The sequence below is a fragment of the Varanus komodoensis genome, unplaced genomic scaffold, assembly GCF_004798865.1.
Source record: "Varanus komodoensis strain SLA01 unplaced genomic scaffold, ASM479886v1 scaffold45, whole genome shotgun sequence".
In the NCBI taxonomy this organism is placed as follows: Eukaryota; Metazoa; Chordata; class Lepidosauria; order Squamata; family Varanidae; genus Varanus; species Varanus komodoensis.
This window is the reverse complement of record NW_025336011.1, coordinates 6,714,711-6,732,454: the sequence shown is the minus strand read 5'-3', so window position 1 is coordinate 6,732,454 and position 17,744 is coordinate 6,714,711. Positions and strand designations below refer to the sequence as shown.

The window sequence follows — 17,744 nt, the reverse complement described above, 5'->3', positions numbered from 1 at the left end:
AACTGAAAGAGCCAGGGCCACCTTTATCAGTGGGTCTTGGCAGATGTACCTGGCTGTAGTGGCAATGCTCCTTTTAATATCTTACAATGTCTCAAAGGAACATTATGTCAGGATCACTGTGAGAAATTTAAAGGGTAGCTAGGGTCAGCTGCTTCGTACTGCTCTGATTGCTGGCATGGGGTCGGGGGCAGATATCAGCAGTGGGCCCTGGCAAATGCGAAGCAAGTTGGGTGTTAGTGCTGACCTTGAAAGAACCAGTATCATGCTGGCTTTTACAATGGTTCAGCTACAGGCTGCTGCAGAGTAAATTGATGCAGTGGCAGAGGAAGAGTGTTTATCAATGTGTAATGGAGCACTTCTTTCCTTGGTACAAGAAAAGGAATATTAGAAGTACAAAAGGCACTCTTATCTGTGAAATGGTAGAGGATCTTGAGGAAATTGCAAAATTCTTGCATTTCATCTGGCATGCATTACTGCATCACTTGTACTGCCCGTCTTGTCTTCCCAAGACATGCATGTACATATTTGGTCTTTGTCGGTGAAGAATGAACAACACACGACACTTGGAGATTCCTACACAGAAGTAATTTCTGGGAAGGAAATTCATGTTGTACAGAGCAACCCTGGGGGGTTTCTAGGGATGTGCAGGGATTAGGGTTAGACTGTAGGGGACAAGGAAACATCTCTCTGGAGATGGTTTAGCAGCTGCAGTAACATCTCCCTCTCTCCCTTGTTACTCCATTTTCAGTTCCGCTACAAAACCCGAGTTTACAAGCAGACCAACTTGGATGAGAAGCAGCTGGCAAAACTCCACACGAAGGTGAGAAAAGAGAGACCTTTCAAAAATTTCACCAATAAAATGAAATAAATTTTAAAATCTTATGTTCAGAGAGAGTCTGAAGTTGCAACTGAAACATCCCAGCTTGGAACATTCAGACTCTGAAATCCTATGGCTGCATTCACACATAACATTCAGATCAGACATGGCTTATTCTAACCACTGTCATGAATTACCTTGCAGATAAGCAAACACATGGCAGCTTGCTTTTCCCATTTCTGGTTTGTTCCTCTCCTGCCTGTTTTGGCAACTTTCACAGCAGTTTCATTTTTAGGCTGCTTTTGCTGGGCATCTCTCTTTCAAGGCAGGTAGCAGTGTAAACAAGCTAGAGCCAAAACACAGTTCTGGGTGTCATGGCAAAACACATCATGACAAGCCATGGTTTAAATAAACTGGAATTTACTTATAACCAATGATAAACCATGGTTTCTCTTTGTGGTTTCTAGCTGGTCAAGAAACCATGGTTTCTTTGTGAGATTCAGACATAATAGGAAAGTCCACATTTAATGACAAATCTTAGGTGAATGAACCCAAATGGAAGCAAGCAAGTCCTCTGCCTCTGGACCACTCCTCACTTCTACTTCTAAAAACAGTGTACCATTAGCTGATTTGTCAGTTGTCAGCATGACATACAAACCTGGAACACTGGTTTCCTGAGAAGCTAATAATTTATCACTGAATCATTTGTTTCCCTCATCCTTTACCCACATATAAAGTGGACTGAATTTTTTATTCTTCTTGCTAACTGCATCAGTAGCCTGCCAAACCAGTGAACAGTTCTGAGTTCCCATGTAACAAGCATTATGATCTGCAGGCCTGTGAACAAGGCCTATGTATTATGTTACAAATATATTGTGTGAATAAGGCAGATTGTGAGGATACACTGATTTCCTTGATGTCTGTAATAGAAATGCAGGTTACTAGCCCATTCCTTCCCAGTCTGGCTCCTTCCAATGTATTGGAGTAGAAATCATAGCGTACTGAATCCATTGGCAATGGATGATGGGAGTTTTAGGGCATCAGTTTGGGGAAAGCTGTCATAGCCTCCTGGCAGGTTAATAAAATGAATATATGTATAAAAATAAATTTTGGAGTCTAATAATCTGTGTGGGTTTATTTATAAGTCTGAATGCAACCGAATGTGCCTGTAAGATTCTCCTTTAGCGCGGGGAGGGGGGCGTCTCTGCACTCATGCTAGAACTCCCCTTGCCTGTTACAAAACTGCAGGTGGCTTAAGGACTAGGCCCAGCCCCACTGTGTTCCTCTTTTCAACCTGCAGTATTCTGTCCCCTCCCTCCCCTGACTCTCAATGGCTGTCACTGGCAAATCTTTTCCCCAGACGGGGTTGAAGAAGTTTCTGGAATACGTGCAACATGGAGCAGCAGAGAAAGTGGCAAGACTCCTGGACAAAGGGCTGGACCCCAACTATCATGATTCCGACACTGGCGGTAACTCTTGGGGAGGCACAGAGCGGAAGGGAGGCAGTGGCGTAGTGGTGCATGTCAAAGCACAGGCGCTCAGCATGATAGTCCTCATAGCCATGTCCCCAGATAACATCCAAAAACGCACACAACTGTGTTGATCCATATCAACAAACCAGTTCTAACTGTTTTCACTTGCCCCAGGAGATGGTGGTTTATGAAATGCATCTTAATTGCTCATTCAAGATCAAGCCACCCCAAAATATTTTACATTAGAACTAGAAATTACATATATTGTTGCTGGAAATGTCCATTTCCCCCCAGCTACTATGAATATTGTAGCTAAAATCAGATGGAATCAGAATTCTGGAGCAGGGTAGCAGAGAACAGCAGCTGAAAAGATGCTGACACTGCATCCCTCTAAGCCCTGTTTCCAATACTCCACTGGACAGAAGGCCAATCTCTCCCCCCCTTTCTCTCTCTCACACATACAGAGTAGTAACTCTCCGCTTTCTCTGCAGAGACGCCTTTGACTTTAGCTGCTCAGTTGGATGGGACCATTGACGTGATTCGGCTGCTATGCCTTGGAGGTGCCCACATAGACTTCCGGGCAAGGGACGGAGCCACAGCGCTGCACAAAGCCGTGTGCTCACATCACTACCCAGCCCTCATGGTAATGCCTATTGCTCACTGCCGGATGCTCTGGTGCTGTAAGATGTGAAAATAACTTTGGGAGATGTAAGAGCAGCAGTGGTTGATCTTCTCCACTCCCCCTTAAGTCATGTATTAGATTGTATTATCTGCTTATATATAGTACCATCAATGTGCACAGTGCTTTACAAAGCATAAGGAGAGATGCTCCTGCCCTGCTGAGCTTCCAGTCTTGTGCTGGGACAGGCCCTTACTCCCAAGGGGTTTACATTCTTGTGCCAGGATGTGCACTCTGTGCAAATCTCCTGGATTTCCACTTAAAGCAACACAGAATACTGGCCTCTGTGCCAATTTAGTGTGCAAACCTAGAAAGGCCATGCTGGCTGGCTGGCTGTGGATCCACAGGGTGTGTCTGCAAAGTGCCTGGGATGTAGAAATTAAAGGTACCCTCAGCAATGGTAGAAAAGTTTGGGGCAGAGAACCATTTTCTGCATTTTTGGAGGAGTCACTCAGAGGCTTCACCGAAGCTCCTTGGCTAAGTCCTTTCTCCTGCATTTCAGGGACACAGGAGCGTTTCGCTCTCTACCAGTGCTCCTGAATATATTTTTTAAGAGGCGTGACAGGTATCAAACAGAAACTAAGAACGTGCTATCCTGGTCAGCAGTTGACAGCTTCACATGTTGTTGTTAACGCCGTTCATTATACTGGAGTAGGCAGCCTGGTGCTCCACATTTTTTGGACTATTGTTCCTATACGCCCCACCTGCATGGCTAGTGGATATGAGAGCTGCAGCTTAAAACAACTGGATTGCTTGCCCTGGCATCTGCATTTTAATTCATCTAGGGCAACCCGGAGCCGACTTTGCCTTTACCATCCAGTCTTCCTGTGTGCTTCTTGCAGGCACTCTTAGATCTTGGGGGCTCACCCAATTACAAGGACCGCCGTGGGCTGACTCCACTCTACCACACAGCCATGGTTGGAGGTGACCCACGCTGCTGTGAACTCCTGCTCTACAATCGGGCCCACATTGGCACCACTGATGAGAACGGTTGGCAAGAGATACACCAGGTAATGTCCTTCATACAGGTCTAGCCCCAGACCACTTCTGAGTTTCCATGTCTGGTAGCCCCTGATCATGTGGGCAGCAGAGCTGTCTACCCATCTTATGTCCTGTGTGTGTTTCCTGCCAGGGCTGGCTCCAAGCCTAAAGATTGAGGGGGGTGGCTGTGACTTGCACCTGTCCATCTGGCCATCTAGCCCCACCTTCCATTCCTGACTTCTGCTTCTCCACGTACCAGGCCTGCCAACATGGACACTCTCAACACTTGGAACACCTGCTGTTCTACGGCGCTGAGCCAGGTGCACAGAATGCATCCGGGAATACAGCACTGCACATCTGTGCACTCTATAACAAGGTAAGTGTGAGTGATGAACCCTGGACTCTGATATAGAACAACAGCACCATCTCGAGCATCTGGAGCTCTGGTCCCCTGCCACAGGACCCCTGCCTTGACCAATATCCTTGATTGTATTTCCAATGCTCTTTCTCGATGGGGTCCTTTTGTTTGCTACAGTATCCTGTATTAGCCAACTCTTTTGCATGAAAATCAAAGTCTGTAAACAGGTGGAACCATCTTTCTAAGTCACTTTTTTGACTGAGAACATACAGCAGAGATGGAGTTTTATTGAGCCAGCTTACACTCCTTCTGGGGTAGGAGGCCAGTTCTTTGATGCTCATAAATATGCAGGGCATCAGGCCAGTCCTTTGTCTATTTGGAACCATGTGAATCAGGGGACCAGAGATGCTCTGCAAGGGACTAACGCCCTCTCAGAGCATCTTTTCTGCAAGGCACTCTGTGCAGGTTCTGGAGTTCAAGACTACTGTATGCTGGGATGGGCAACTTTGGAGAGTCCAGGTTCACGTTTGTCCTCTGGATCCTCCTTGCAGGCTGTAGTCCCCTGAAGAATGTTTTGTTTTGTTTTTTAAGTATGATAGCACCTGGAGTACTGCAGAATGCCAAAAAGATCAAAGAAGCTAGATTTGATCTTTTTGGTGCCCCAAACTGCTCCAGATATTTACTTTGAGGTGGGAGTGGGGTTCCGGGGATCACATAAGGCCTACTGACCACCTCTGCATTATAATCATTATGGCTTTGGGTAAAAAGATGTAACACTTCTTGCTTTTACATCTTTTCGAGAGCTGGGCTTGAAGGGGAGGCTTAGTGATTAGTGCCACTTCCACAGCCAAGCAACCTAGTTTCAGTCTGACACCAGGCTGTGGTGATGTTATTTATTTGTTTGTTGGTCTATTTATTTGTGGGGAGACCTTTGCACAGTAATGGGATGTCACCAACAGGGAGAGACATCTCCCCCACACACAGACTTTGCCACAGTAGGTGTGAAGCCACATGCTAATAATCAAGCTGTTCCCTCATTGTGTTCAGAGCAAAAGAAACCGTTTTTTCCGTCAGGTTAGGGCAGAAGTGGCTGGCATCAGAGGTCAGCATTTGGGGCATCTGTCAAGGACTAAGCTCCAAGAGGGGGCCCATTGCCAGCCCCCTAGCATCCTGATCTCCTTTCTGTTGCTATCTGCTTGCCTGCCTTCTCTGAGTGAGTCAAGAGTAGCGGGAGCAATGAGAAGTAGGATCAGCAGTCTCAGATGGTGTGGTTAGGACTCAGAGCACACAGACAGGCAGCAACAACTTCAGTAAGAAAGAGATGGGGCTCCTCTTGGGGAGCCCCTGTGGGCAGCTTGCATAAAAAGCCTCCAAACCTGGAGCAGAACCTGGCTGTGCGCAGCACTGATTGGATACCACCTGTGACACTGCCGATTGCCAGAGCCGTTTAGCTCACCAATTGGCAGAGTGGTTTGGCACTTACTGATTCTCCTTAATGAGATGAATAAATGTATGAATGTTCATGCAGTGCTTTTCAAAATAAAAATGCAAGCCCACCAGAAGCGCAGTGGTGGGTCTGATGGCTGTGCCAGATCGGTTTCACTGGTATTCATGTCATTCTCATTTCGGTTGCAAAGCTGGGAGGAAGCCAGGTTTGCACTGCAGCTTGAGAAAATGCTGTGAATTCTGTGTTGTTGTCTTTTAAAGTAGGGTTGTTTTCACTCTAAATCTACCTGTAGTTGGAATATTGAGCTGAAAGTAACTGTGTTTACCATTTAGCGTGCTGGGACAGAGGATACGCGTGGGGCTCTCTGTTAAGGAAATATTTCCCACCATACACTGGAGTTCCTACTGCAAATGCACTTTTGCATTCAGGTGTCCACCCTTTCAAGGTAGATCTGAGCAGGGCTGTCAAGGGCAGGACATTTTGGAGGCAATGACTTCTTGGCACATAACAACTCTATAAAATGTGAGGGCTCTATTCTTAAAACACTAAAAAACAACAGGTTTTCAAGTGCTATACGTGTTACTTATTCAGCCAAACTGCATGTTGTATTGCTCAATGCAGGAACAAACTGCAGTTTCTAATACCTTGCAAAAATCCTTTTCAAGACAAGTTAGTAGTGGTTTGTTGCAGAAGAATGACAGAAAGTTATGCTTAGGGCAAAAGTTCTTCCCCTCGGGATAAATGGATACTCTCTACCCAGAATCTTCCTTGGGCCTCCAGGAGTCTTAGAAATCAAGCTTTAATAAGCAGCTGGCACTCACAGGTACAGAGATCAGAGTGTAGATGTTGGCCTAGGAGATCTGTATTCAAATCCTGTGCTGTCCACTGAGAAGCCCTTTGTGAGTCATTTCCCAGGCAACCTCAGAGTCCCCATCTGCATAATGGGAAGAACAGCACGCACCATTTACAACACAGTGCATGTGTGTAAGGATGAACAAAATAAAAAGGGCATTGCTTTTAACCACTATGGGACTTGATGGATGTGAATACATTCCTGACATACAGCTCTCTGGATGCAGCCCCTTGTCCGCTAAGAACTGTACCTTATCAGTGCCTTCTCTCTCTCTTTCCTTTTCCTTGCCAACCTTCTCTCCTCAGGAGAGCTGTGCCCGCATCCTGCTGTATCGGGGAGCAAACAAAGAGATCAAGAACAATCATGGTCAGACTGCCTTCCAGGTGTGTGGTAAGCTGGGTCTAAGGGAGGAGGGCGTGCTGACCTAAATCTGAGCCAAGACATCATAGGGCTGACCCCTTGAACCCATCCTTAGTGCCATGTCTCAACCCTAAAGCATACAAACATGGATGTTGATGCATTTAGGCTCACATATTACATGCAGGAATAACAGTTCCCCAGTTCTTGTGTCTCATTTTGCAGATATTGCCCTGCATTCTTTGGCATTTCTTTCAAGGAAATGGGTACGTTTATTTTTCCATCTGTGGCCAGATCCTGTAAAGTCTGCAAGACAGCACTAACTCCCTAACTTTGTTGCCAGCACTGCAGCTCAGTGCATCAGCTTCTGCCAAGGTCTCCGTCCTTTCTGTGCAACAAATCTCAGAAGCTTTTGGCATTGCTCCTGTTCCTGCCCAACATCTATTTAGCAAAACAGGATGTTTGGGAGTTCTGAAGGCAAACTGGACTCTACAAGTAGCCTGCCCTGCTTGAAATCAGACGTTGCTTTAGACCAGGCAAGGCAACCTACAGCCCAGCAGCCACATGCAACCCTCAGCCTAATGTCCAAAGCATAATCCATTCAGATCACTGGCAAGAGCAGCCTGTCCTTTCCCTGGCAGCTGGCTGGGCAGGAGGGAAGAAGGAGAAAAAGGGTGACAGAAAGAAGAAATGGGGGACTCACCCATTTTCGGCACTTGCCCTACCCCTGCAATATACAGCCCTGCAATATTCAGCCCCTAACAGTTATACACGGGGGAATGTGGCCCTCATCAGAAAAAAAAACAAGGCTGTCTGCTCCTGCTTTGGACTCTGGTGGGAGCGGTCCAAAGGAAAGGGGAATAAAACAGTGAAAACATTTATTCAGAAAGCTACACTTACTGATATACAACCATCCATTCAAGGCATGAGGAACCTGTTTGAAATGGATGGCCAGACAATACACACACACACCTAGCCCTACACAAGCCTGACGGTATTGGGGAGCAGGGCCATGACCTCTGATATCACTAGATCCCTGGATGATCATCAGCCGGGGAAAGTCCTGCACCCCCTGAGGCATCCTCAGCCAAGGCACCAAGTGAAAGTGCAAGTCGTCCCCCGCACCTCATCCTCATCCTGCTCCGTGCCTTCTCCCTCTACATAAGGAAAATCCCCACTGTCACAAATCAGAGATGAGAGCAAGCATGCCTCTCCTTCTCCTTCCTGAGCCCCAGCGGGTCTCCAGGCTTTGGGAAGAGAGGAGGAAGGGTCTGCAGTGGGAGTCCAAGCCTCTGTGGGGCACGTGGGAACTTCCATGGGCTAGACCAGGTCCATGGAGCAGAGGTTCTCTATCCCTGACATATCCTTTCCATATTAGGTGGCAGTTATTGCAGGAAACTTTGAGCTGGGAGAACTGATCAAGAGCCACCGGGACTCAGATGTGGGTGAGTCTGACTAGAGGAAATGGGGGTCAGCACATCTATGCTACAAATGTCAACTGATTAACAATGTTGTCTGTGTCTTGTCTGAGATAAGTCCCATGGAAGTCAATAGAGCTGTCAGATAAGAGAGTATAGGATTGCATCCTTAATTTGTTGAGGCCATACTCTGTACTACATGTACCGTCTTCAGAACTGTAGACTAAAGAGGTTAAGAATTTGAACTCACATAAAGCATACTTACTGGGATTCTTCATAATGGGGAGAAGCCTGATGAGAACTGGTTTAAGACTAATTTAAAGCCTTTTTTCCTTCACAAGTTATTTTTCCCTTGGTGTTTGCATTTTCTACATCCATATAGAGACTAGGAAACCTTGGCTGGAATGTATGTATGTATTTTTTGTTAGCAATTTTTATGAAGGATATATTTCAGGCACAAATGGAAATTTATAGGGTCCTTAAGCCTGAAGGAGGATGAGCCATGAACTGCCCCTGCTTCACGCCACATTGTTGTCACCACAGAAATCAATGTGACAAAACTCTAAGGTGACCAGAAGTTTGATGGTAACAGTTAGCAATATTTTATTCAGGCTTCTTGATTACATGAGCTTTAAAAAATGGATTTGGGGTCCTTTAAAATTTGTGCTAGCTTGAAGAAAATGAACATGTTATGCAAGCTCTGATAGATAGTCTTTCATCTCCCTTTCAGTGCCAGGCCCTTATTGCTACACTGCTGTTGCTATCACAGTTTTCTTCATGTTTCCACTGTCTTACCCTCTCTTGTTTCTTCCCTGCACTGCCTTAGGCCTGTTATCAGTACCCCAGGACTCTTGGCCCTGAGTTGAGATCCCAGCACCATGGCAAGATCCACTGGTGTAGGTGCCTGCCATGGGTCCCTGGCAGTAGGTGGCCACTGTGGGAAACGGCCTTTTAAAATTTCTCACAATACTCCTGAGCACCCAGTGCAAGAAAAAGTTGGGGGCTGCCCTTTTAGTCTCCCATAGTGCCCTGGACAGCATTTCATTGGTCTCTCTGAAGGACTGTGGGTAATTTAGAAAGGCAACTCACAGACTTTGCCACCAGAGGAACACATTTTTGGGTGCCACCATCACAGGAGAGAACCAAAACAACAGTTTGGCCAAAACAACACCCCCCCCCCCACAAAAAAAATCTGGAGCCTGCTATCTCCTTTTAACCTGATTTCCTTTTCACTGGCTTCTATTTCTTTCTCCTCCTACCCCAGCACCCCTGTGATTAATTCCACATCTCTCACCTTCATTTATCCCTGCCTCTCCACATTGCTGCCTCATGACTAATGTTAACCAGACATGTAAAAACACATACATGCACACTTTCACATCTCCTTCCTTCCTACCTTCTTGACACTCACGGTCAGAAGAAACCAGAAAAAGCTGGAAACTGAACAAACACACAAGTTTTCTTATCTCGCATCATGTTTTCTGATTTGCTAGTCAAGGGCAGGGGCAACGATCTATGCAGGACTGATATCCCATTTCCCACTAATGGAAATGTTTTTAATATATACTGCCTTCCAAATTCTAAGATTTCACTGGGATTTCCCATACATTTCTAAGCATATCATCACATCTATATGGCCCAGTAACTTTCTCCTTTTTTAAAAAAAGGAAAGAAAGCTAAGATAGTCAGAAAGCAAACAGTCATATCAAATATTACTTTGTCTGTCTTTTACTCTCTATTTTCATTCTTTCTTTTGATCTTACATTTGTTGTTGAAAGTTGAAGTGTGTTCATCTTGTTTTATTTTATTTTTTCCATGTGAACATGTAGGGAAACACTTTATTAAGCACTGCACTATATTATTATTAGTAGTAGTATTAGTATTATTAGTATTATTGCTTTCAAGTGATATGGCAAAAATCCCTTCCACATCTTAGGAACTCAAGCCTACTCTTCATTCCTCCACAGTATGACCCATTGCATCCCGTTTCCCCACTGCCCATCCCTAGTATCCGTTCTTCTCCCCAGTTCTCCTTTTTACCTTTTCTCTGACATCACCATTCTTTGCAGTCCCTTTCCAGGAGACCCCACAATATGCCAGCCGACGCCGGGATGGCTCCCAGGGCCTGACAGTACCACATACCTTGCTGCGAGCCAATAGTGACACCAGCATGAATATCCCTGAGTGGATGCTTTATGCCCCTCCGTCCACTACATCGGCGACTGTAGCCGTGCAGAGCCAGAAAGTCACCACAGGCACCCTGCGCAGTTCCAGCAGTCCCCGTGGTGCTCGCAGCCGCTCCCCATCACGTGGGCGCCACACAGAAGAGGCAAAGAGACAGCGCGGTCGACCCAGGTAAGTAGAATGTTTCTTTTGGCTGGCACTCTTGATTAGGGGCCTGGGTGAAGCCATGGTGCAGCTAGGCCATTTGTAGACTCTGAACTTAATAATCTTATGGAGGGGGTGCTCTTAAGGATGCTGGAAGTACAGCCCATGGGCTGCAGGTGCCCCCTAGCCTGGTCTAGTGACCTTGAGGCCTCAGCATCTCCTGCTGCAAAAAAGAAGAAAAAGCCACTCTAGGAATGGGCTCTATTGTTCCTTCCCATCAAGCTTCCTTCCTAGAGTGTCCTCAGAAGACACCCTTGAAGGTTGTCACCCGTTTCTTAGGATGCCTTGGGAACCAGGCTTATATGGCAGGCGCTGTAAAGCCCATTCTTCAAGAAAGATACAGAGTTTTCATTTTGCTTGGTGGCGGCAGCAGAGGGAAGGGTTAAAACAGTGCTTGAGGTGCGTCTGTGTGTGAGTCGGGGGAGAAGTGAGTAGCGATAGTTTGTGTGCCTGAGAGTGGTAGTGGGGAAACTGACAGATTACTCCCACAGAAATGGAGCACAAGCAGCCCCTGCCTTAATGTTGAAAGTTTTTAAGTACCAGAATGCGTACAAGATAAGCACCATCTGAACAAGTCTTGGATGTCAGTGTATGCCTGTGCATATTTATGGTACATAGCCTTCAACAGACACCCGAAAGAGTATGCACCCTTGCTTTAGATGGTAACATGCATAAGCTCACTTACTTAATAATGGGGTAAGCCAGCCCTGCTGCATTTGCCCCCCACCCCAATTCTGCTGCCAGAGGTGCAGACATCTGCCCCAAAATCCTGTGCTGGCTGGGATGGCAGCCTGGTTCATAGGTTTCAGTGGAGGGGGATGAGATTTAATGGGGTAGACACTTGAGCATCAGCGTTTCAATTCCCTGGATATGAAATTAGACCTGGGAGATCCAGAAATCCCAATGCTTTTGGTTTATTTTAAATATCCACAAGTAATCCAGGGTGCAGGATAGTTAGCCCAGGGCAGTAGGGAAGCGCAAGGTTAAAACTACATATGAAGGGCACAGACCTATACATGGTTAGACAGAAAAAAAAATCCTACAACTCTCAGGATGCTGAGGGCAAAAGATTAAACTGGTCCTTACCTGCATGTTGTGGACTCAATCTTGATCAGCTTCCCCACCACCACTCTGATAAAATTGTTACTTGAAAATAAGAAAAGAAAAAAAAAAGATGAAAATGAAAGCACTTAAGAGGCAGTTTGGACCAAGAGATCTGTAGGGAAACACATATTGTCTACTAATAACCAAGATTTCTGGTTCTTTTCTAATAGAAGTAGAATTAATTGGGTTAAAGTGGAGGTGAGGAAACGAGAGAAGGAGGGAGATCAAGTTCAGAACTTCGCTATCATATTTGCCTTTGTTTCAGTTTTTTTATACATTACATATTTTTCATATATTTATCTCTCATTGTGCAGTTCATTATTTGCAATGTCTCTTATTCTTTTAATAATTTGTATTGTACTATTTTAACTCAAGCCCTGTTGAATCTCTTGAGGGCTGAATTCAATTTTGGCAAAATTCTTGGGCCAAAGTTAAAATAGAGCTGAAGGCAAAAGGAGTAGGCTGCCCAGAGTAACAGCATACTGTAGCCTCACAGTCCAGTCCTATGCATGTTTAGAAAGAAAAAAGTCTTACAACTTTTGGTTGGGGATACTGGGAGTCAGGAGATTTATTTCTATCTTAACACTCAAAGGACTGGATTCAAAAACTCTCACTACCAGTAACTAAGTCTTGTTACTGATAGTAACCAGTAACATTTGTACCTTCCAGAATGGGGAAAAACAGGAAACCATGAAGTGATTGGTGGTTGGGTGGGAGGGGATATTGGCAGGAAATAAGAGTATGGTTGTCTGGAGAACCCCAAAAGTCTGATTGATACCCCAGGTGCTTGGCCAGTTGAGCTGAGCTCCCCTTGCACCCATTTTCACCGTTTGCCCTCTCTCCAGAGAATGCTTGTTATGGGGCAGATTAAAGCAATAATCAATAAATAAATCTTGTTCTCTTTTGTCCTCTTCTTTTGGCAGCTCCAGTGGCTACCAGAAGGAGTCCACTGGAGGCAGCACGCTGAGTAGCCGGGGAGTGAAGCGGAAACTCTATTCGGCGGTGCCTGGCCGCACATTCATGGCTGTGAAACCATACCAGGCCCAGGCCGAGGGTGAGCTCTCCATCAGCAAGGGCGAGAAGATCAAGGGTACGTCGATCTCTGCACACACCCTTGGATTGCCCAGGGATGTTTGCCCTCAGCCCATGACACTGGGGCCTGTGGGAGAGACGAGTGGGCTCAGCCTGGGGGCCCTGCCTCCTCCTCCCTTGATTTGCCACAAACGTTTTGGGATCCCAAAGAAGGAAAAATACAGATTATTCTCTCTTCTCTGCCCCACCCCCAATTCATTTTGGTTCCCATGAAAGGATCAACTGGGATCTATGAAAAATGGAAGGCATCTTGGGCATGACTCATATATCTGGGACACTTTGAGCCAATATGTCAAAAACCTCTTTCCTTTGACATACAGGAGGCAGAAGGGGTGGGAAAGGTAAGAACTCTGTTGAGATTAAAAGTGGGTCAAGTGAGGATAACATCGAAGTTAAAGTAAAAGGACTGGGCCTAAGTATGGAGTTGCTCCATGTACCATTTCCATTTCACCCAACACAAGTCGGGAAAGAACAATTCACACCATTCTTCCTTAACCTGGCATGTACTAGCTGTGTCGAACTGTGACTCCCAGCCAACTTAGCCATTGGCTATGCTGGCTGGGAATGATGGGAGCTGAATGCCTGCATACCTGGAAAGCACCAAGTTGAGAAAGCCTTCTCTACCTTGAATGGGATATGGGAATAAGGTCCAGTCCGGGTGCTCACAGATACCAGGGGGTGGGGGCCAGGATGGATCTTGGACATCTCTCTTTCTCTCTCTCTCTCTCTCTCTCTCTAGGGAGGCTACCCCCCACCTCACACTTTGAGAACCTTGTGTTTGGCTGATAGAACTGGAGTCAGGGTAACTGTGAGGCTAGGCTTGTGTTTGTGAGTTTAGTCTTTAGTTGGTGTCTAGATTGTCTTGTTGTGCATCTGAGTGTTTCTTTCTGTGTCTGCATTGTGACTAGAGAACAGTGGATAGGTCAGAACCTTGTAAAAGGATATGTTGGAACTGTGAAATAAGAGACATCTCTTATCTTCCACGGAAATCTAGACAGTTGCCTTGAATTAGCTTGGGCTATTAGTCCATTTAGCCCAGTATTGTCTGCTTCGATTAGCAGCGACCAAGAAGTCAACTCGACAAGTTTCTTTGGCTTTGCATGCTATGTGCTCCTTTAAATCAGGGTGTGAAATACTTGACCTACAGGGCTAATCTAGCCCATAGAAATTCCACAGCTGCCCCCTGGAGCCTTCTTGGGTTCTTCTAATCCCTGACCCCTAGAGCAATCCCCCCTCCCCCTGAGGGACCCCTGCAGTTTTGTACCTGGGGTCTTCTACATCCCCAACATGTACTGTTACCACTGAGCTATGTACCCACACCCATTAAAGGAGGGGGTGTAAAACTACAAGGGCATCCCATTGGGCCTGGTGGAGCTGTGTCATGCTAGGACAGTGATGCTTAAAATGTGTTGCATCGTGAACTTATTATGTTTAGTGGTATATAAGGATCACATATAAAATAAATAAAAATGAATGGACCACCATTCTACTTTGCTGCCTCTTCACAGAATAACATTCCAGAAAACACAAAATCCCACATCCAAGGATTGTGTGTTTTCAAACTGTGAATTATTGAAATGCAAATTACCATGCTGTCTCTCAGTCCAGCCAAGCTAAGAAACCATGATTTGTGTTGTAAACTATGGATTTTTCACCATGGTGTGCTATCTCAGCTGGGCTCAGGCAATGCGATAGCTCACATTTCAGCAACAGCCCATGAATCAATGGCAAACCACACTCAATCCCTACCCAGACATTCTCTTAATGCCATTACACTGGAAGCCACTTCGAAGCAGGGAGGGGGGATTACCAGCCTGCAAAACCTTCACTGATTTCTTGAAGGGGTTGAGTTGGCTTCCTAGCCTCGCCCACAGAGGGAATCCCCACTGTTATCTCCAGTCACAGATGAGAGATAACAGCATGTGATGTGGACAGCAGGGGACCAACTTCTCCTGCACAGCACAGCTGTGTGTTTGCTTGCATTCTGCCTTTTTACTTGGAAGGAACCCAAGTTGCCTTCCATAGTTTCTCCTTCTCTCCATTTTATCCTTGTAAGAACCCCGTGTGGTAGATTCGGCTAAGAGTCAGGATTAGAATCCGGATCTCCCAAGTCCCAGTCCAGTACCCCAACCACTACCCCATGCTGGCTTTCAGTCAAAAACTCTTTTGGTCTTCTCTGTTAAAGGCTTACAAATTAGATTTTTTTTTTGTCTGTGTCAGTGCAGTTGTCCCAAGGAAGGTGAACCGCAAGAAGGTAAAAAGAACACTTACGAACAGACCCACACAAAAAAGAGCACACCCTAAATTAGGGGAAGGGAGCCTTTTATTCTGTTGAGGGCCACATTCTCTCTGGGTAATGTATTGGTCTGAATGTCAGAGATGGATGAAGCCAAGTGTTGGGCAGGGCCCAAGGCAAAACTATTTCTCCCTTTTGGCCACACCTTCCTTCTCTTTTCTTGTACCCCCCTCCCACTTCACTTTCTCCCTCTTCCCTCCTGCCCAAAGGATTGCCAAAGTGTGTGAACTGCTTGCAGAGGGCTTTCAAAATTAGGCAGGCCAGCTGCAAGTGGCCCACTTTCACCCTAAAATGAGGATTATATAGACCAGCTTTCCCAACCTGGCACCCTCCACGTGTGTTGGACTGTAACCCCCACCATCCTGAGACAGCCTGTTGCATGGCTTTATACCTCTATCATCCCCAGGTCTTATTGGGGAAAGCTGAGACAGACAGTGGCCAATGAAGCCTATATCAGGGGACTTAAGCAGTGTTATTAGTGCCCTCTGCAAGCCAGTTGATCTAATGGCCCGCGGCCAGGCCCATGAATGTCTTCACCTCGACCATCTTTGCCTCCACGTGTCTCTCAGCATCGAGAAAGGGACATTGCCAGTACTGGGAAGGGCAGCCACTATTCCCAGAGCCTGCCAAGTCCTGTACTTTCTGTGCCACCTGGAGTCTCTGTGGAGGTTGTGAGTACCATTGCAGAACAATACAACCAGGATGAGAATAATGGCTACACTTCCCACTGCTGCCCCAAACCCGTTTCCTGAATTGTTACTGTTACTCCAATCCGAGGGAATTGGAGATTATAGCAGATGTTTCTACTCGTGCCAATCCAATGGGAGGGAAAGAGGCACACCAGAAAATCTTCACTTTTATCTCTGAACTCAGATAGGAGTTAACTCTAGGAGCAGACTTGGGTGCCAGGTCCCGCCTCTGGGGAAGCATATGGCTTTGCAGGCCAGATTGGGAAGCCCGGTGGACTGGCTTAGGTCCACAGGCTAGTGGTTCAGCACCCATTTTAAAAGATAAGGGGAGGAAAATAAACAAGGCCAAGTTTCACATTGACGGGTCCATCATGGCCCAACTCCATTTGTTCATCCTCTTGCATTCAAGTCACAAAACGTGAGGAATATCCAAGAGACAGTGCCAGCAAGATTCCAAGCCCGGATCTTCAAAATGGCTACAGCCTTTGACAAAACAGGGACAGCAATTTGAATTCCATTTTCTGCTCTGCACAGGCCATTCCTCATGCAACAGCCCTCCAGGGTAGGCTAGGCAGAGGGGTTGTGAATGGCCTGAGGGTCCTGGATGTCTGTTCCATGGGAGGGAGTTCAGACTTGTCTCTCTTTTGCCACACTGGCTATGCGGAAGTGGCAAACCTCAAAATGGCAAACGGCTGACCCACCTTAGCCCACAGCACCTGCATAACTCTAACGATGCCCTTCTCCATTGCAGTGCTGAGCGTTGGGGAAGGCGGCTTCTGGGAGGGACAGGTAAAGGGCCGCATGGGCTGGTTCCCCTCAGACTGTGTGGAGGAAGTACCCAACAAGTCACAGGAAGGGAAACAAGGTAAGTGTTCTAAACCTTTTCTTTACCATGTAAGCATCGTGCACACCTACACACAAATAACATTCATTCTCCAAGGGTGAGCCCTTACATAGCCAAAAAGGCACCAGCATTTTGTGCACAGGAGTGCCGTATTGCTCGGCTTGGGAGGCATCCAAGGTTTGCCAAAGTGCAAAAAGAGGAACAAACTCCAAAAGCAGCTCTGCAAGGGCTGAGCATCCAGAGCTGATGGGAGGAAACAAATGCAAAACCAGGGAAAGGGGGAATAGAGTGGAGCTGTCTTACCTAACCTGGAGTCCTTCAAATGCTTTAGACTACAACTCCCATAATTCCTGACCAGTAGCCATGTTGGTTGAAGTTGATAGGAGCTGCAGTCTGAAACATCTGGTGGTTGAGAAAGACTGAAATGAAGCATCCAGTGGATCTGCTTCTCCTTGCCCACTGGCATGGCCCCAGTCCATCTTCCTGACCTCTGTGGTTACAACAGAAGAATTGTTGCAAGTTTCCAGGGCAGCAAAGGTGTAGCAGGGTGGAAAGATCATGGTGGGATCTCCTCTTCTGCAATTGTAGCCCAGTTGTCTATGGGCACAATGGAGGAAGAGAACTGATGAGCCTGGGACTTCCCAGAGGTCATGTAGGAGCCATGGGATGGCACTCATAGGGGTGCTTCCAGATGGAGGGCTCCTACTACTCCAAATGAAAAGGCTTTGTGCAAGGTTTCCCTCATTTCCTCCTTTTTGTATTTTCTCTGGAAAGAAAGAAAATAGAAGCAGTGGGAGGTGGGGGGATGGAAGGAGTACAAACGGAAGACGCTATTGTCTGAAGACCCTACCTTACACACACCACGGACAGACAAACAGACAGACAGACAGACATACAGACAGAGAGAATGAATGAATGAATGAATGTGGATGAAATAGGGCAAAGCCTC

General features: G+C 46.4%; 1 protein-coding gene across 1 annotated transcript in view; it reads left to right on the top strand.

The window, feature by feature from the left end:
• SHANK1 (SH3 and multiple ankyrin repeat domains 1) overlaps positions 1 to 17,744 on the top strand; it is a 99,269-nt gene that overhangs the window by 40,226 nt on the left and 41,299 nt on the right. The window contains 11 exon segments of the mRNA XM_044444762.1: positions 749 to 820; positions 2,150 to 2,167; positions 2,169 to 2,286; positions 2,781 to 2,932; positions 3,811 to 3,978; positions 4,209 to 4,325; positions 6,913 to 6,990; positions 8,343 to 8,409; positions 10,452 to 10,737; positions 12,798 to 12,964; positions 16,703 to 16,816. Coding sequence (XP_044300697.1) covers positions 749 to 820; positions 2,150 to 2,167; positions 2,169 to 2,286; positions 2,781 to 2,932; positions 3,811 to 3,978; positions 4,209 to 4,325; positions 6,913 to 6,990; positions 8,343 to 8,409; positions 10,452 to 10,737; positions 12,798 to 12,964; positions 16,703 to 16,816 — 1,357 coding nt within the window.